At 44.3% G+C, this 20,626-nt stretch overlaps 1 protein-coding gene across 2 annotated transcripts in view; it reads left to right on the top strand.

Annotated features, from left to right (window-relative positions):
* The window catches only part of ATP6V0A4 (ATPase H+ transporting V0 subunit a4), a 95,306-nt gene extending 75,246 nt beyond the window's left edge, over nucleotides 1–20,060 (top strand). For both annotated transcript variants that reach the window (XM_078438859.1, XM_078438862.1), the window contains 4 exons: nucleotides 10,979–11,107; nucleotides 14,751–14,868; nucleotides 18,034–18,205; nucleotides 19,660–20,060. In XM_078438859.1, the coding sequence (XP_078294985.1) occupies nucleotides 10,979–11,107; nucleotides 14,751–14,868; nucleotides 18,034–18,205; nucleotides 19,660–19,753 (513 nt within the window). In that variant the 3' untranslated portion in view covers nucleotides 19,754–20,060. The remainder of the gene's footprint in view (nucleotides 1–10,978; nucleotides 11,108–14,750; nucleotides 14,869–18,033; nucleotides 18,206–19,659) is intronic.
* Nucleotides 20,061–20,626: the final 566 nt, after the last annotated feature.

The raw sequence follows: 20,626 nt of genomic DNA, 5'->3' as shown, positions 1-20,626 counted from the left end.
CCTTCCTTCTAATAGTTTGGGTTTTGTTTTTTGTTCTTTGTCTAGCTCCTTTAGGTGTAAGTTTAGGTTGCTTGATAGTTTTCTTGTTTTTTGATGTAGGCCTGTATTGCTATAAACTTCTCTCTTTTTTTAATGTTTTATTTATTCTTGAGAGAGAGAGAGAGAGAGAGAGAGAGAGCATGAGCAAGGGAGGGGCAGAGCGAGAAAAGGACACAGAATCTGAAGCTGACTCCAGGCTCTGAGCTGGTAGCACAGAGCTGGATGCAGGGCTTGAACTCACGAGCTGTGAGATTATGACCTGAGCCGAAGTCAGACAGACACTCAACTGACTGAGCCACCCAGGCGCCCCTAAACTTCTCTCTTAGAACAGCTTTTGCTGCATCCCAAAGATCTTGGATCATTTGTCTTTTCATTTTCATTTTAATTTGTCTACATGTGTTTTTTGATTTCCCCTTTGATTTCGTGGTTGCCCCATTCATTGTTGAGTAGCCTGTTAATTAACCTCCATGTATTTGTGTTCCTTCCAGATTTTTTTCTTGTGGTTTATTTCTAGTTTTATAGCCTTATTGTTGGAAAAGATGTATGCTATAACTTTAGTGTTTTTGAATTTGTTAACACTTGTTTTCTAGCCTAACAGGTGATCTGTTCTGGAGAGCGTTCCATGTATACTTGAAAATAATGTGGATTTTGCTGTTTGAGAAAGGAATGTTCTGAATATATTTGTTAAAGCCATCTGGCCCAATGTGTCATCTAAAGCCAGTGTTTTGGGGGCATCTGGGTGGCTCAGTTGGTTCAGCATTCACCTCAGGTCATGATTTCATGGTTTGTGGGATTGAGCCCCACCTTGGGCTCTGCCTTGAGAGTGTGGAGCCTGCTTGGGATTTTTTCTCTCGCCCTCTGTCTCTCTTTGTCCCATGCCTCCTCTCACTGCTCTCTATCTCTCTCTTAAAATAAATAAATACACTTTAAAAAAAAAGTCTATTTTGAGGGGTGTCTGGGTGGCTCAGTCAGTTGAATGTCAGACTTCAGCTCAGGTTATGATCTCCTGGTTCATCAGTTTGAGCACCACATCAGCCTCTCTGCTGTCAGCATGGAGACTGCTTCAGATCCTCCTTCCCCTCCTCTGCACCTTCCTCGCTTGCACTCTCTTTCAAAAATAAACATGCATGGAGTTCCTGTCACCGAACTTGCTTGCACCATGCAAACGCCCAACGCGGTGGATCCATCCCTCTGATGGGCCTGCCTCCCTCCCAGTGCTGCAGGGCCCCTCCCACAGGGGACCACAGACAGCAAAGCTAGCTAAGTCTGCCCCTCTAACCCCTGTGCACCTTGCAGATCCATCCTGTCTAATATGACCTTGGCCAGATCCCATTGAAGCAGCACCACAAGCCTGGCAGTGTGCAAGCAGCCCAGACGGGGCCACACCACTCCACAGTGAGTCCTGGCCCTGGGAGAGGGGAAGATAAGGTACACACCAGTCTGACTGTGGCCCCAGCGGTGGGCTGGGGGCAGACATCGGGTCTGACTGTGGCCCCACCCACCAACACAAGTTTCTCCAAATAGCACAGGGGAAGTGCCCTGCAGTTTAGAGCTACCGCAGGGACTACCCAAAATGATGAAATGGAAGAATTCTCCTCAAAAGAAACTCCAGGAAGTAGCGACAGCTAGCGAATTGATCAAAACCGATTTAAGCAATATAACGGAACAAGCATTTAGAATAATAGTCATAAAAGTAATTGTTGGGCTTGAAAAAAAGAATAGAGGACAGCAGAGAATCTATTGCTACAGAGATCAAGGGACTAATAAATAGTCATGAGGAACTAAAAAATGCTTTAAATGAGGTGCAAAATAAAATGGAGGCAGCCATAGCACAGAGTGAAGAGGCAGAGGAGAGAATATGTGAATTAGAAGATAAAATTATGGAAAAAGAGGAAGCTGCGAAAAAGAGAGATAAAAAAAAAATCCAGGAGTATGAGGGGAGAATTAGAGAACTAAGTGATGCAATCAAACGGAACAATATCTGTATCATAGGAATTCCAGAAGAAGAAGAGAGAGACAAAGGGGCTGAAGGTGTACTTCAACAAATCATAGCTGAGAACTTCCCTGATCTGGGGAAGGAAACAGGCATTGAAATCCAAGAGACACAGAGAACTCCCTTCAGATGTAACTTGAATCTATCCTCTGCATGACATATCATAGTGAAACTGGCAAAATACAAGGATAAAGAGAGAATTCTGAAAGCAGCTAGGGATAAACAGGCCCTAACTTACACAGATAGACACATAAGGGTAGTAGCAGACCTATCTACTGAAACTTGGCAGGCCAGAAAGGAATGGCAGGAAATCTTCAATGTGATGAACAGAAAAAAATATGCATCCAAGAATCCTTTATCCAGCAAGTCTGTCATTTAGAATAGAAGGAGAGATAAAGGTCTTCCCAAACAAACAAAAACTGAAGGAATTCGTCACCACTAAACCAGCCCTACAAGAGATCCTAAGGGGGACTCTGTGAGTGAAATGTTGCAAGGACCACAAAGTACTAGAGACATCACTACAAGCATGAAACCTATGGCCATCACAATGACTCTAAATACATATCTTTCAATAATAACACTGAATGTAAATGGACTAAATGCTCCAACCAAAAGACAGGGTATCATTATGGATAAAAAAAGAAGACCCATCTATTTTCTGTCTACAAGAGACCCATTTTAGACCTGAGGACACCTTCAGATTGAAAGTGAGGGGATGGAGAACTATCAATCATGCTACTGGAAGTCAAAAGAAAGCTGGAGTAGCCATACTTATAGCAGACAAACTAGACTTTAAATTAAAGGCTGTAACAAGAGATGAAGAAGGGCATTATATAATAATTAAAGGGTCTATCTATCAGGAAGAGCTAACAAATATAAATGTCTATGCACTGAATGCTGCAGCCCCCAAATATATAAAATAATTTATCACAAACATAAGCAACCTTATTGATAAGAATGTGGTAATTGCAGGGGACTTTAATACCCCACTTACAACAATGGATAGATCATTTAGACACAGGATCAAAAAAGAAACAAGGGCCCTGAATGATACATTGGATCAGATGGACTTGACAGATATATTTAGAACTCTGCATCCCAAAGCAACAGAATATGCTTTCTTCTCCAGTGCACATGGAACATTCTCAAAGATGGATCACATACTGGGTCACAAAACAGCCTTTCATAAGTATACAAGAATTGAGATCATACCATGCACACTTTCAGACCACAATGCTATGAAGCTTGAAATCAACCACAGGAAAAAGTCTGGAAATACTCCAAAGGCATGGAGGTTAAAGAACACCCTACTAAAGAATGAATGGGTCAACCAGGCAATTAGGGAAGAAATTAAAAAATATGTAGAAACAAACGAAAATGAAAATACAACAATCCAAATGCTTTGGGATGCAGCGAAGGCAGTCCTGAGAGGAGAATACATTGCAATCCAGGCTTATCTCAACAAACAAGAAAAATCCCAAATACAAAATCTAATAGCACACCAAAAGGAACTAGAAGCAGACCAGGAAAGGCACCCCAAACCCAGCAGAAGAAGAGAAATAATAGAGATCAGAGCAGAAATAAACAATATAGAATGTAAAAAAACTGTAGAGCAGATCAATGAAACCATGAGTTGGTTTTTTGAAAAAATAAATAAAATTGATAAACCTCTAGCCAGGCTTCTCAAAAAGAAAAGGGAGATGACCCAAATAGATCAAATCATGAATGAAATGAAATTATTACAACCAGTCCCTCAGAAACACAAGCAATTATCAGGGAATACTATGAAAAATTATATGCCAACAAACTGGACAACCTGGAAGAAATGGACAAATTCCTAAGCACCCACACACTTCCAAAACTCAAACAGGAAGAAATAGAAAATTTGAACAGACCCATAACCAGAGAAGAAATTGAATCAGTTATCAAAAATCCCCCAACAAATAAGAGTCCAGGACCAGATGGCTTCCGTGGAGAATTCTACCAGACATTTAAAGCAGAGATAATACCTATCCTTCTCAAGCTGTTCCAAAAAATAGAAAGGGAAGGAAAACTTCCAGGCTCATTCTATGAAGCCAGCACTACTTTGATTCCCAAACCAGACAGAGACCCAGCAAAAAAAGAGAACAACAGGCCAATATCCCTGATGAATATGGATGCAAAACTTCTCAACAAGATACGAGCAAATTGAATTCAACAGCATATAAAAGAATTATTCACCATGATCAAGTGGGATTCATTCCTGGGATGCAGGGCTGGTTCAACATTCGCAAATCAATCAACATGATACATCACATTAATAAAGGAAAGAAAAGAACCATATGATCCTGTCAATCAATGCAGAAAAAGCATTTGACAAAATTCAGCATTCTTTCCTAATAAAAACCCTCGAGAAAGTTGGGATAGAAGGAACATACTTAAACATCATAAAAGCCATTTATGAAAAGCCCACAGCTAATATCATCATCAATGGGGAAAAACTGAGAGCTTTCCCCCTGAGATCAGGAACACAGCAGGGATGTCCACTCTCACCGCTGTTGTTTAACATAGTGTTGGAAGTTCTAGCATCAGCAATCAGACAACAAAAGGAAATCAAAGGCATCAAAATTGGCAAAGATGAAGTCAAGCTTTCACTTTTTGCAGATGACATGATATTATACATGGAAAACCCGATAGACTCCACCAAAAGTCTGCTAGACCTGATGATACATGAATTCAGCAAAGTTGCAGGATACAAAATCAATGTACGGAAATCAGTTGCATTCTATACACTAGTAATGAAGCAACAGAAAGACAAATACAGAAACTGATCCCATTCTCAATTGCACCAAGAATCATAAAATACCTAGGAATAAACCTAGCCAAAGATGTAAAAGATCTGTATGCTGAAAACTATAGAAAGCTTATGAAGGAAATTGAAGAAGATACAAAGAAATGGAAAAACATTCCGTGCTCATGGATTGGAAGAATAAATATTGTTAAAGTGTCAATACTACCCAAAGCAATCTACACATTCAGTGCCATCCCAATCAAAATTGCACCAGCATTCTTCTCGAAGCTCGAAGAAGCAATCCTAAAATTTGTATGGAACCACAAAAGACTCCAAATAGCCAAAGTAATTTTGAAGAAGAAGGCCAAAGCAGGAGGCATCACAATCCCAGACTTTAGCCTCTACTACAAAGCTGTAATCACCAAGACAGCATGGTATTGGCACAAAAACAGACACACAGACCATTGGAATAGAATAGAGACTCCAGAAGTGGACCCACACACGTATGGCCAACTAATTTTTGACACAGCAGGAAAGAATATCCAATGGAAAAAAGACAGTCTCTTTAACAAATGGTCATGGGAGAACTGGACAGCAACATGTGGAAGAATGAAAGTAGACCACTTTCTTACACCATTCACAAAAATAAACTCAAAATGGATAAAGGACCTGAACGTGAGACAAGAAACCATCAAGACCCTAGAGGAGAAAGCAGGAAAAAACCTCTCTGACCTCAGCTGCAGCAATTTCTTACTTGACACATCCCCAATAGTTCATTGGGACCTCATGAAGATAAAAATCTTCTGCACTGCAAAGGAAACAATCAGCAAAACTAAAAGGCAACCGACAGAATGGGAAAAGATATTTGCAAATGACATATCGGACAAAGGGCTAGTATCCAAAATCTATAAAGAACTCACCAAACTCCATGCCCAAAAAACAAATAATCCATGAAGAAATGGGCAGAAGACATGAATAGACACTTCTCTAAAGAAGACATCCAGATGGCCAACAGGCACTTGAAAAGATGCTCAACGTCACTCCTCATCAGGGAAATACAAATCAAAACCACACTGAAATATCACCTCACGCCAGTCAGAGTGGCTAAAATGAACAAGTCAGGAGGCTGTAGATGCTGGAGAGGATGTGGAGAAATGGGAACCCTGTTGCGCTGCTGGTGGGAATGCAAACTGGTGCAGCCGCTCTGGAAAACAGTGTGGAGGTTCCTCAAAAAATTAAAAATAGATCTACCTATGACCCAGCAGTAGCACTGCCAGGAATTTCCCCTAGGGATGCAGGAGTGCTGATGCATAGGGCACTTGCACCCCAATGTTTATAGCAGCACTTTCAACAATAGCCACATTATGGAAAGAGCCTAAATGTCCATCAACTGATGAATGGATAAAGAATTGTGGTTTATATACACAATGGAATACTACTTGGCAATGAGAACGAATGAAATATGGCCTTTTGTAGCAATGTGGATGGAACTGGAGAGTGTTATGTTAAGTGAAATAAGTCATATAGATAAAGACAGATACCATATGTTTTCACTCTTATGTGGATCCTGAGAAATTTAACAGAAGACCATGGGGGAGGGGGAGGGGGGAAAAGTTAGAGAGGGAGGGAGGCAAACCATAAGAGACTCTTAAATACTGAGCATCAACTGAGGGTTCATGGGGGGTGCAAGGGAGGGGAATGTGGGTGATGGGCATTGAGGAGGGCACCTGTTGGGATGAGCACTGGGTGTTGTATGGAAGCCAATTTGACAATGAATTTCATAATAAAAAAATAAACATAAGCCTATTTTGTTTAATATAAGTATTGTTACCTTGGGTTTCTTTTCACTTCCATTTGCGTGATAAATATTTTTCACTCTTCACTTTCAATCTGCATGTGGCTTTAGGTCTGAAGTGGGTCTCTTCTAGGCAGCATGGAGATGGGTCTTGTTTTTTTATCCATTCTGTCACCTTATATCTCTTGATTGGAGTGTTTATAGTCCATTTACATTCGATGTAATTATTGATAGGTATGTACTTATTGCCATTTTGTTAGTTGTTTTGTGGTTGTTTTTGTAATTCTCTGTTCCTTTCTTCTCTTGCTCTCTTTTCTCACAATTTGGTGGGTTTCTTTAGTGATATAATTGGATTCCCCTTTCTTTATATTTTGCATATGTGTTACCAGTTTTTGGTGTGTGGTTACCCTTACATTTATATATAACATCTTATGTATGTAGCAGTCCATATGAAATTGATGGTCACTTAAGTTTGAATCCATTCATAAAGCACTAAACTTTTACTCTTCTCCGTTCCTTATGTTTTAGTTATGTGGTGTCTTACTTTACCTCCTTTTACTTAGTGAACATCTTGACTCGTTTTTATAGATGTACTTAATTTTACTGCTTTTATGCTTCTTTTCTTACTCTTTATTACAATCTTTCATTTCTACTCAAAGAGCCCCTTTTAACATTTTTGTAGGGCTGTTTGAGTAGTGGTGAATGTCTTTAACTTTCATTTGTCTGGGAAACTTTTTATCTCTTCTATTCTGAATGATAGACTTGCTGGACAGAGTATTCTTGGTTGCAGGTTTTTTTTCTTTCAGCACTTTGAATATATCATGTCACTCCCTTCTGGCCTGCAAAGTTTATTCTAAAAAGTCCACTGATAGCCCTATGGGGTTTCCCTTGTATATAACTGTTTTTTTCTCTTGCTTCTTTTAAAATTCTCTCTTGATCACTACTGTTTGCCATTTTAATTACCATTTGTGATGTGAACCTCCTTGGGTTGATTTTGTTGGGGGATCTCTGTGCCTTCTGGATCTGGATTCCTGTTTCCTTCCCCAGATTCAGGAAGTTTTTAGCTATTATATCTTCAAGTAAATTTCTGCCTCCATTTTTTTTTTCTTTCTTCTTCTTTTGGAACCCTTACAATGCAAATGTTATTACATTCGATGGTGTCATTGAGTTCCCTTAATCTATTCTCATTTATTATTATTATTCTTTTTTCTTTCTTTTTTCTGCTTGATTGCTTCCCATCACTCTGTCCTCCAGGTCATTGATCCATTCTTATGCTTCCACTAGCCTACTATGTATTCCTTCTAGTGTATTTTTAATCTCAGTGATTGAGTTATTCATCTCTGATTGGTTCTTTTTCATGTTTACTGTTTCCTTGTTGAGAGTCTCACTGAGGTCCTCCACTCTTTTCCCAAGTCCAGTGGGTATCTTTATGACCATTACTTTAAATTCTCTATCAGTCGTATTACTTATCTCTGTTTTGCTTAGCTCTCTTGATGTTATTTTGTTCTATTTCATTTGGGACATATTATTCTGTCTCCTCGTTTTGTCTCACTCTCTGTGTCTATGTGTTAGGAATGTCAGCCATGTCTTCTGCTCTTGAAAGTAGTGCAATGTCCCCTGTTCGCTAGGATCTTGTGCTTCAGGGATGTTTGTGTATTGTGTTTGCCCTACTTTTGTGGCTGAGCTGTGTCCTTCTTCAGTCCAGTCATCTGCAATGACTCTCTTTACCTGTTGTGGGCAGGGTTTGGTCCCTGTGGCCAGTCTGGGACCACCTTGGGCTTGAGGTGGTTCACACCAGGCATTTGCCAGAGATGCAGTGGCACTGAACTTCAGGACACTTTCCCTGTGTTGTCCCTTGGAAGCTTTTGTTGGTGGGCAGGGCCTGCAGTTAGGCCCGATATCTGCCCCCAGCCCACTGCTGGGGCCACACTTGAACAGGTTTGTGTGATTATCTCCCCCTTTACCCAGGGCAAGAATCACTTTGGGATGGTGCTGGCCTCTGTGGGGGCTGCTTGCACACTGCCATGCTTGTGGTGCTGCTTTAGATGGACTTCTGCCAGGGGTGGGTTGGAGTTGTGGTCCGCAGAAAAGCATGCAGAGGCATTGGTGGGTGGGGTTGCTGTTAACAAGGTAGATGGAGAGTGTTCGCTGGCTGCACTGGTTCCTGCAGGTGCCTGTCTACCTAGGCTAGGGGATGGGGGAGGGAAATGGCTCTGGCAGCTTTTTGTTCATGGAGAAGTCTCTTAAAGGTCTCTGCCCCTCCAGCACAAGTTCTGAGTTTAATAAGTAAATCTCCTTCCCTTATATCCCTGTTTTTCAAACTGCGGCTTCTCTGTTGTATCTCAGCAGGTCTGTTTGTTATGCTGTTTCTTTCAGGGTGGGGACTCAGTTTGCTGTCACCTCCTGACTTTCCTTGGGCAGAGCCTGCTGAGTTTTACAGTTCTAGGTGTCAAGCCCCGCTGATTATAAGAACTTGTTACGTTATGCCCCTCTGTTTTTCAGAGCCGAATGATATGAGGATTTGTCCTCCCAGTGTGGGTCCCCCAGATGTGGGGTGCCTGGTGTGGGGTCTGCTCCTCTCCCTTCTCCATGCCTGTGTGTCCCTCCCTCCTGTAGACAGTATCATAGGTCAGTTTGTTTCCCAACCTCATCTTTGTCCTTCCTACCTTTTTCTGATGCGGCCTCTTCTCTACTTTTAGCTGTGGAGGGTCTGTTGTTCTGCCAGTCTTTGGGTTGTTTTCTGGGTTCTTTACACTGATGTGGGTGTTATTTAGGAGTGTCCATGGGATGAGGTGAGCTTAGGACCCTCCTATTCTGCCATCTTCCCTGAACGTCCTCGACCTGTTTCTAGTTTTAGTGACTACAGATAATCTGTAAATATCCTTGTGCATATCTTTGGGCACATGTGTTTTTAGAAAGTTGTCAGTAACTAAATTTAAAATTGAGTTGTGCATTTTATTTCGCTGGGCACTCTGCTCAAACATTGTGGGGTATTTAGTAAAGTGGGGAAGATGGGCAGTAGGATTCACAAAGTCCAGTATCATGTTTCTATAAAATTATTCATCTTCATTTTAATCAATTCTAGGATAATGACCAGAAAGGGCTAGAGTTTAGGGATGGATATGTTTAGGAGTCTGTTGGCTTGATTTATAACTCTTAAATATTTAAATATATGGCATATGGACTTCCATTTTTACCTTTGCCCATGGCTCTGTAAATAGTAAGTGCAGAACCACTAAAGAAAGAAAGGCAAAGACATCTTAATGCCTAATTTGCAATACCCCCCTCCCCCCATGAAATCATTCTAGGAAACACTTTGGACATGGGACATTAAGTTTCACAGTGACTTGAAAGAGATCTTCTATTCAGACCTAGGGATAAAACTAGGCCAAATTATATGCTAATTATACCTAGATTTTCTTTCTTTGAATTTTTTTTCTTAGCTATTTTTATAAAGTGATGTTTTTATTTTTAAAACTTATGTTAGTATTGAAAAAGTCATTGTCTTAGTCCTTTTGGGCTGCTATAACAAAGTACCACAGACTGGGTAGCTTATAAACAACAAATTTATTGTTCAGTGCTGGAGGCTGTGAAGTCCAAGATGAAAGGCTGCAGCATATTCACTGTGGTGAGAACCTCCCCCCCCCCCCCCCACCTTCCTGGTTCTTAGCCACATTCTCACTGTGTCCTGACACAGTGGAAGGGGTGAGAGTTGTGTAGGGACTCCTTTCTAACGGCACTAGTCTCGTTCATGAGGGCTCCATCCTCGTGACCTAAGTACCTCCCAAGGGCCTCACCTTTGACTACTATCATCTGTGGGGTTTAGGATTTCAACATATGAATTAGGGAGGGGATACAAAATATTCAGACCATAGCAGTCACTAATCTCTCCTAATTTTGCCTATAGAAATCTGGCTGTGCATGTCGGTCACAAGATTATGTCAAAGGTACCAACGGACAATTTTATGACAATGCATATTATTTTTTAACAATAAAAGGTACTCTTGTACGTGCACTGGTTTACTGTAAAGACGGATTAATTTGGCACATTCTGGAGCACCATGGAGAAGAGGGCATACTCAGGAATCGGATTGCCTGAGTTTGAGTCCTAGCTCTGCCACTAACTAGCCTTACAAGCTGTATGATCTTGAGTACATTTCTTAACCTTCCTGTGCTGTCGTCTCCTTCTCAGTAGAGTAAGGTGATAATTGTGTGTATCTGAAAACATTGTTACAAAGGCTAAACGAAGTGATATAGAGAGAGTTTAGAACAGTGTCTGGTACATAGTTAATATTTGGCAACAGCCTTTATTTTATGTAGAATTGTTGTAATTCTAGTTCTAAGGGTGAATTTAGTGCTTCACTTCCTTCCTTGCTGACAGCTGCAGGCATCCATGATCCAAGAAGATGCCACCGAGGACATTGAAGGTGACAACTCCAGCCCTTCCATGAGCACAGGTCAGAGGGCTTCTGCAGGTGGCCACGGGGCTCAGGATGACCATGAAGAAGAGGTATGTGGGATTCAACACCCAACAAAGATTTCCCAGTTTGTACAGATTCTAGATGTGGGATCTCACCAAGGGTGATGGTCAAATGTTTAACAGCCAGTAAGTAGGGCATGGGCACCAGCTCACCTGAAAGCACTTAGGCAGTAGATCTGGGAGGGTCAGGGAGACCCTGCTGGTGGCAGTCCTGTAGTTGCAAAGTCATGGGAAGTTGGGGTGGTCCCAAAGGAGGGGGAGTGCATATAGGATCAGAACAACAGCTACTCACCAGCCAACCTAGGAGTGTTTTAATATTTTAACCCAGTTACTGCTGTATCTGTGAGTGTGGGGTGAATATCAGCCTTCAGATTTACTGACAGAGAAGGTCCTCAGTGCTAGTCGGTCCTCTTTTTTTTTTTTAAAGTGTATTCATTTATTTTGAGAGTGAGCGAGCAAGTGTGAGTTGCGGGAGAGGGTCAGAGAAAGTGGAAGAGAGAGAATCCCAGGCAGGTTCCACGCTGTCAGTACAGAGGCTGAGGAGGGGCTCGATCCCACAAACTGTGAGATCATGATCTGAGCCGAAATCAAAGAGTCAGACGCTTAACCAACTGAGTTGCCCAGGCGCCCTGCTAGTGAGGCCTCCTTGACTCAGAATTGTACCCCTGGGAGTCAGCTATGTTTATTATGAGGTGCCCAGTCAGTACCCCTCACACCATGAGAGCAGAGCCCGAATCTAGCCCGACTGAAGAAGTAAAAGGGAGGCTGTTAATTCTCAGCCCGCCTCCCCAGCAGAAGCACGCCCAGCTGCTGTCCCCTCTTTGTTCTCCTGTCTCAACCCAACCCTGGCTCTGCTGAGACTTTGCTGACCTATCTTTGTAAGGTTATCTGCCTCTCCTGTGAATTCAGGAATTGCTTTGTTCCCTCCTCCCTCCCTGCGCCTTTCTGTCCAAGAGCAGCCACTCCCCCTCAGGAATGTGCCACATTTTCCCAGCTGAAGGCAGGTGGCTGTTTTTATATTACCACCGAAGGATCCCATAAGCCTGAACGGGCTGGAGACTTTAACTGGAGCTCTGTTCTAATCCTGGAGTGGGGACGGGGTTCCTGTGAAGCCTGAGAGATGCTATAAGAAGTTCCATTTGTGGTGTTAATTACTTAAAAAAAAAATTCATTTAAACTAATGGATAGTCAATTAGAAATAATGAAAAATCTGGATCAAGTTTTTCCGACAAGATTCCAGGAACAGAAAGTAACCCATATTAGTGGCTATTAATATTACTAAGCCTGCCAGACCTGCGGGGATGTTTTAGAATCCAGCCCACACATCGTTGACTCATCCAGTCCCAGCCCGTCCAGTACAACCTCTCTCGTCTGTTCTTCCCATGCCCTCAATATTTACCCTCTCGGTGTTCATCTTCTGCCTCTGCCATGTACTGGCTGCCCTTGTTTGGGCAACTTGAGGCTCCATTTGTAGGTCCCTTCCCCCAAGTACAATCATGTGTGGATCGTCCATTGCCAAGCATATATACAGGTTTGGCTCTTTTGTCCCCTCAAGGTCCTCTCTGACCTCTGTCTACACCAGGTGTTGGCCAAACTCTGGGTCAAGTTCTGCAGACTGCCAAGTCTGCCCAAGACTTCTGACACTAGCCACAGGTTTGGGGGCCCCCAGGACCACCCTCTCTTCAGACCAGTCAGTTACAAATTCAGGGTCCCCTCAGATTCCCTCAGGGTTGGTGATTTATAGAACGACTTACAGAATTCAATGAAGTTTAACCCTTACTTACAGTTAGGCTTTTACTGTAGCTCAAATATACAGATCAGAAGCAGCCGGAGGAAGAGGCGCGTAGACAGAATCTGATGCTGGGAGGGTTCCAAATCCCAGAATTCTGTGTCCTTAGAGAGACATTAGTCTCCGGGCCTCAACATGTGGCACTGTGCACACAGCATTGCCAGCCCAGGAAGCTCACCGGAGCTCCAGCATCCAAAGCTTTATTGGGGTTTCATTACGTAGGCGTGCAACTCAGTGGTTGTGCTCACTCTCCAACTCCATCCTCTCCTTGGAGGCTGGGCTGGTAACACATGGCTCCAAGTCTCAACCCTCCAACCACAGGAACCATCCGATGTGGTCCCAGGGGCTCACCGTGAAGAACACAGACAGTTCTTTCAGGTGGGAGACGTCAGGAGTTTAGAGGTTGCCTCCCTGGAGCCAGGACAAAGCCAGCCCTCTCCTTGGGTGGGGTTCATTCTTCACCACTCATTCCTCCATTCCCTTGCCTCACTCCCCTCTCTGCCCTTCCCTGCCCTTCACCTCCTCCCAGCTGTTTTCATTGCTGAGTTAGAGGCATTGATTCCTGTCTCCTCTCCAGAGCTCCTGACATGGTTGACTGCACCCTCCATGCCTTCCTCGGTATTTCTCTATCCTTGGCCACAGCCCTGTGACTCCTTCTGGGACTCTGACCTCTTCTTTCCATCATCCATGTCTTTCTTTCTCACCTCCAGATGAACTTTTCCCAGGCTGGGAGCTCTGTGATCTTTCCCTCGTGTGTCTTCCTGGTCCCCTTACCTCCCACAGGTGAGTCCTAGGTGTTCACTTCCAGCCCGGACTGTTCTTCTGAACCTGTTCTTCCTCTGTCACTGTGTGCTGAGAGATTCTACTTGTGTGGCCAGCTGTCACCTGAGACACAACACACCTGAACCTATCACTAATGTCCTTCTCCAATTTATCCATTTCTGTCAATGCCATTCTTTTAGCCCCTCGGACTCAAGACCCTCAGAGCCCTGTAAGACCCTGGCCCCTGCTGGGTCAGAGGCCCTTTTTCTGCATTCCCACAGTACTGCTGAGTCTTGATTATTGCACTTTTCCATGCACCCTGTCCCCACCACGCTGCGAGCCACCCGAGGGCCAGGATGGTGCCAGTCACACTGTTCCCCTGACAGCATCAGAGTGCGTGAAGGGAACAGCATGCTCTTGCTGTGTGTGTGCTGTTTCTTCCCCTTCATCTCTAGATTAGTGAGCTAGTCAACAAACAGGCTTTTTTGCTTATAAGGCTCTGCCTTTGCTAGTCCATTTTGCCACCAGATTAATCATCCCCCCAAGACTTCTTTATTCCCCCTCCCCACCCCGGCCACTTTTCATTCAGATGCTGTTTATGGTTCCTCATTGACTCCAACTTATTTTCCCAACTCTGTTCTTTACTGAAACTTCAGCACCTGGGGGTTCCTTTCTAGTCCTCACCAAACAAGCACCTACTTCCAGCCAAATTGTTTCCCGCCCAGAACTTGCCTTCCTGATGTTCCCAAGCACCCACCTTTTCCTTACCGGGAGTCATTTTCTTCACCAGGAATGATCTTGCTTATCTTTTACTTCCAGATGCCTCCCCAGCCTTCCCGGCCCAGCACAGACCTTACCTCCTGTGACACCTTACCGACCGGTCTCTCTTCTTCTTTGAACTTCTTTCAGCTACTTCTGGCAAATGTTCCTGCACACACACACTGTACCCTACTTTGTGCTGCTAACTCTCTCTCTACGAGCATATTAATATTTGTTTTCCCCTAGTTCGACTGGAAGTGCCTTAAGAGCGGAGCACATGTTTTATTCATCGGTGTATCATTAGTAAGACCTTTCATGGAGGAAATACTTAATGAAATAGAATAAAAAAATTCTCTCTTTCAGTTCAACTTTGGAGACATCTTTGTGCATCAAGCCATCCACACGATCGAGTACTGCCTGGGCTGCATTTCAAACACAGCCTCTTACCTCCGGCTCTGGGCCCTCAGCCTGGCTCACGCACGTGAGTGAGCTGCCCTCGGGGTCATGATCAGATCTCCCCTGGGAAACAGAAGCAAAGCGCTTGTTTGGAGAAGTGCCTTCTCTGGGTTATTTATGGCATGTTTGCCCAAAGAATGGTTGATTTTTCTTAGGAAGAAGTGAATTTTTCTGTAGGTCTGACTTTACGTTACTGGAGTAGTTAGCCTCTGTGTCAGTTTCCTGTTGCTGCTATAACAAATTGCCCCCGTTTAGCAGCTTAAAACAAATGCAAATATACTGTCTTACAGTTCTGGAGTTGTAGAACCAAGATGTCAGCAGGGCTGGGTTCTTTCTAGAAGCTCTAGGGGGGAATCCATTTCCCTGCCATTTCTATTTTTAGAGGATGCCTGCATTTCTTGGCTCTTGAGCTCATCAGTCTGATTCCTGCTTCATTCATCATGTCTCTATTTTCTCTGGCTCTGACTCCTTTGCTTTCTTCTTCTAAGGACCATGTGGTTACCTTGGGCCTACCTGGATAATCCAGGATGATCTCCTTATCTCAGCACCCCTTCACTTTAATCCTGTCTGCTTAATCCATTCCTTTTTTTTTTTTAAGTTTATTTATTTATTTAGAGAGAGAAAGAGAGGGCACATAAGAGCATGAGTTGAGGTGGGGGGCAGAGAGAGAGGGGGAGAGAGGATCCCAAGCAGTCTCCACGCTGTCAGTGCAGAGCCCAACTTGGGGCTCGAACTCATGAACTGTCAGATCATGACCTGAGCCGAAATCAAGAGTCAGGTGCTTAACTGGCTGAGACATCCAAGTGCCCCCTGCTTAATCCATTCTTAATCCCTTTTTGCCATATAGCTTTTTCTTAAGATTAGAACATGGCCATCTTTGGGGGGTTCACTTTGAGAGAAGGCCTGCCTTGATTGTGAGCATTGGTGGGAAGTAGGCCAGTTGGCTGACCCTTGAGCTGCACCCACCCCGCCCCACCAGAGGTACTCACCACCTCACAGGGTCATGCTAAGCCCAATTTTGGTCATGATTCCATCCCAAAGGGGTTACTTAAGTCTGGAATCCTAACTCATCAAGTTACTTTGTAAGATCCTTCTTGATCCCTGCCTGATTCTCCAGTCTTGTCCCTTGGTATTGCCCTCAATGCCCCACCAGTCCCTGGTACCCACCCATTTCATAGGCAGTGGCCACCAGGACCTGCACTGAGGCTCCTGAGGCTGCCACACGCTCTGGGCCCCTCTGTGTTGGCCCTGCAGCCCCCTTTCCTGAAATCTTCCTTTCTTCCTTAGCTTTCTCCTCACCTGATTTCTAGTTCCTCCTTTAGAGCTCACTCAAACGGCACCTCCCCTGGGAATCTTCCTCCCTGATCTCCAGTCTGGCAGGTGCCCTTTCTCTGGGTTCTGGGAGTGCCCCCTCCTAACACTGATTGCAGTTCAGTCCTGATTGGCCTGTGTCCCTACTGGACTGCGAGCTCCTGAAAGGCATCGGCCCTGATTTCCACCCCTGCATTCCCAGCCCTGAGCACAATGTGTGGAACAGAGAGATCAGGCCAAAGTATGTGCTAGATGGGTAGAAACCAAAGCAAGGAAAGTGAGCCTGCTTCTTGATTTTTAGCAGAAATGCAAGTACTCACTGTTAGCCTTCGTGGCTTGGGCTGTGTTCATTTCCTTACATCAACTCCCACACATACACTTTACCTGTGTGCACACAGGTGCTTGGATGCATACATCCACAAGCACCTGCCTGTGTTTGCTTGTGCATTGACATGCACTCATGTGAGGTGGTTTCCCAGGGCGCTGAAGTAGATCTCTGAGCTTCGTGTAGTCAAGTGGTGTTTGATGTCGGCCTTTAGCTCTGATCCCAGATGCGGTTTGGAAGTGTCACGTCACAAGAGGGCTGAGCCCAGATGGGACAGGAGGGTGCTCTCTGACCAGTCCATGCCCATCGAAGATGCAATTTGACATCAGAAAATCCCTATGGCTTATAGCTGCCTGGCACGGTCTACCCGTTGGATCTTTCTAGAACTTCCTGAGACATATAGTTCCCACGGAATATCTTCAACTCATGCTAACAAACTTGCTTGAAGAGGTTGTTTGGCAGAAAACAGATGCTGATTTAAGTCCTAGTTTCTCTTCTGCCACTTTTAGCTCAGTAACTCAGGCAAGCAGGCTAACCTGTGTGTGCCTTGGCTTTCCTGTGTGGTTCCAGTAGTGAGCCTGCTGTGTCAGTCAACCGAGGCTAGAATGTGTTGCAGTCACTACCAGCCCCGGATCTCAGCAGCTTAAACAATGGAAATGTACTTACTCTATCACATCTGTTCATCAGTGCCATGCTGAGACCTAAGTTGAGGGAGGCTGTATTTGGATACATGCTTCAAAAATCACCCAGATGGGGGTACAAGGAGGAGGTGAGAGTGAAACACTGGAAATTAACACACTTTCCCATTGTGTTACTCCAGCAGAAAGCCAGGGCTGGGGGACAGGGCACAGCACAGGTGCAGATACTCCCCCTTGTGCCCTCACATGTCTCTCTTCTCATCGTGTCCAAATATCCACTTGCAAGTGACAGGTCTTTATCTCTCTGGGCCATGCCACTTTGACCTTTTGGCTGGGTGACCTCCAGTCTCAACCCAACAATGTAATGGTAGTATCTCCCCGAAAGGGAGAGTGTGAGCAAGCTTTCTGGTGTCTCTTCTTATAAAGGCACTAATACCATCATGAGGGCCCCACCTTTATGACCTCATCAACCCTTAATCACCTCCCAATGGCCCCTTCTCCAAATACCCTCACTTTGGTGGGTAGGGATTCAACATAGGAATTGGAGGGTGGGCGGGACACAAACATGCAGTCCATATCAAATCATATTCTACGCATTCTGTTGCGTTTCGCTTCTCTAGTGTAACATTTTGTTGCTCAGATTTATTCATGTTGCTGCTGGTAGCTGTAGTTTGCTCACTTTCACTGGTGAATACTGTGCCTCCGTATGTTTGTTGTCATGACAGAAACTCCTCTATTGTGAGCACTGCCCTAGACAGTCTCATACAGGTGCCCCAGGGCACATGTGCCTGAGTTTTCTAACTGAAGAGCACAGTGTTGGGATTCTAGGGTGTGTAGACCCAGGTATATGGCATGAAAAAACCCTGCACTTGCTACATAAACTCTGTGGTTGAGAAGGTTTCTCTTGCTCTTACAGAATTGTCTGAAGTGCTCTGGACCATGGTGATGAACATTGGCCTTCGCGTGCGAGGCTGGGGAGGACTCATTGGAGTCTTTATCATTTTTGCCATATTTGCTGTTCTGACGGTAGCCATCCTTCTGATCATGGAGGGTCTCTCTGCGTTCCTGCATGCCCTGCGACTACACTGGTGAGCGTGGCTGCACTGGGGAGGCTCTGTGTGCTCTAGAGAGAGATGATGGGCCATAGGACCCGCCAGCTGAGGTCACATCCTGACCCAGTTTGAGTCACCTGTTGGCTTAATATTACATGATGAGGTGTGTGTATGTGTATGTGTATACACCTATGATGGCTGCCCTAGGATTAATGTTAGTTCCCATTTACTCATTCTCTTTTATTTTTATTATTACTTTTTAAATGTTTATTTATTTTTGAGAGAGAGAGAGAGTAGAGGAGGGGCAGAGAGAGAGAGGGGGATAGAGGGTCCAAAGCAGGCTCTGTCAGTGCAGAGAGCCCGATTCAAACTCACGAACTGTGGGATCATGACTAGAGCCAAAGTTAGATGCTTAACTGACTGAGCCACCCAGGCGCCCCTTACTTGTTCTCTTTTAAGAGTTCGTTTGTTATATCACAACTAGCTTCAAGATAAAGAACACTTCAAGTATTGGGAAGATGACAGATCTGAGATAGTCTCACAGCGGCATACTTAGTGAATCTGGGACATTAGGCCCTTGGTGCTGAGTGCAGGAACTATACCAGAAGTACAGGCTACTAACCTCTACAAAGTGGGAACAGAAGAAGGGTACCTGGAAGGAGGAAGGCACTCACAGGAGGCCCTTGACATCCGCAGATGTGTCCGGAGATTATGAGCCCTCACTAGGCTTACAAATATGAAAACATTTGTTGAAGCTCCTGTTTTTCTAACAAGTCATAGGTTGGCCAAGAATTTTGAGTGTGTGCTCATACCCTTAAACCGCAGAGACTGTCTTTAGCTCTCACCGATGCTTTCTACCTCCCTCTGTGCGCGCTGTTCATAAAGAAAAGTTTTTACATACTCCGTGTATGGAGTGGAGGGAATCACAGCGCCCCTGCCTCAGGTTATGACATCGGCTCTCCCCATGTCCTTAAGGAAATGAACCCTGTAACATAATCAAGCGTGAATGATCATGCATGATGTCTGCGATGTAAATTACAAGAACGTTAAGTCAGGGTCCTGGGTATTGTGAAATAGCATAAGCCCCGTGGTTAAGATGAGGATGGAGAAGAAAAACCACGTGGAACCTCGTGAAGCATTCTCTCATCACTAGCTCGTGAGACAAGACTTCACAGCAAATGCTTCCCTGCTTGTGGGAGCCGTGGTGGGGGTCGGGTGGCTCTGCCGTCGTCTGAGAGGCTGGTGGCAGGGGCCTGGAGGAAGTGGGGTGGGATAGGAAAGGAAAAGTGTGACTGGGAGGCAAGAGAAGGATTTCTATAAGCCTCAGAGGATCCCTGTAGTGGCCACCAACGTGAGTGTCTTCCCTGGCACACCTTCCTGACCCTGTGCTTGATTTTACAAATGCCCCGCTTCTTCCCTTCCCGGCCAGCCTCTAGCTTACATGTTTTTATCTCGATTTTTTTTTTTTTTGCCACCCCTCCCCCCCCAAGGGTGGAGTTCCAGAACAAGTTCTATGTCGGGGCCGGTTACAAGTTTTCTCCTTTCTCCTTTAAATACATCCTGGAAGGGACATCGGAAGAATAGCAGCAGGTCCCATGGCTGCCGCATCTTCTGCCTCAGTCTCTGTGCCTGTGAAAGAAGTTCAGCTTTGTCTTCAATGTCGGCCTGTGCTAGGCGGTCAATGGATGATTGTTCTTAGCTATCTGGAGACAGGAAGCCGTGTATATTTTACTTATAAGCCTTGGAATTTGATACGACTTAACCATGTCACAGAGGAACCGACCTCATGTGGGGTCGTCATTGTCAAAAACTAAAATGACTGAGAAATGGGGAGTGCTACACTGATGTTTTCCTGCAATATTGTAAGTATTATATGCAAGAAAATAAACTTCTGGGCCATTTCCTTGTTCTTTAAGATGTCTTTGTCCAAAATTATTCTGTAATATTTAGTATTGATAGTTATAGGCCAAAGCTCAACAATAGAGTTACACAAACTAATTTAAGAGGATTATGTTTATTTTATTCTTTCATTTCCTGGTTCCTCAGACGTGTTTTTTCCTTGGCCGGGGCTAAGCTTTATAAGATTAGAAACTTTCTCATGAATCTCCACTCCAGGTGGGAAAGAAAGGGTAATGTTCCCTGGACGGATGGCTGGCCCCATGTGGCTCTGTTGTTAAACCCTGTGGAATGAAGTGTGGCAACATATCATCAGCGGCTGTTTGCTGGATGCACATTGTGCTGCAGGAACTGGAGAAAGAGATTTGAAGACTCGAGAAAGTTCTGGAAAACATCCTGCCAGACAGGAGTCTGCCAGACAGGTCTTCCCTGATACTCTCTGGGTCTGTCAGCCCTGAAGTCATTTCTAAGCCTCCTGGATTGTCAAACTCTTAAGAGCCAGTTTTGTAGAGGAAGATATGTGTCATCAACTATTTAGATAACTATTTAGTTATCCAGGTT

Source organism: Panthera onca, chromosome A2 (genome assembly GCF_046562875.1).
Source record: "Panthera onca isolate mPanOnc1 chromosome A2, mPanOnc1 haplotype 2, whole genome shotgun sequence".
NCBI lineage: Eukaryota > Metazoa > Chordata > Mammalia > Carnivora > Felidae > Panthera > Panthera onca.
The sequence above is the reverse complement of the archived record's forward strand: the minus strand, read 5'-3'. Positions and strand labels throughout refer to the sequence as shown.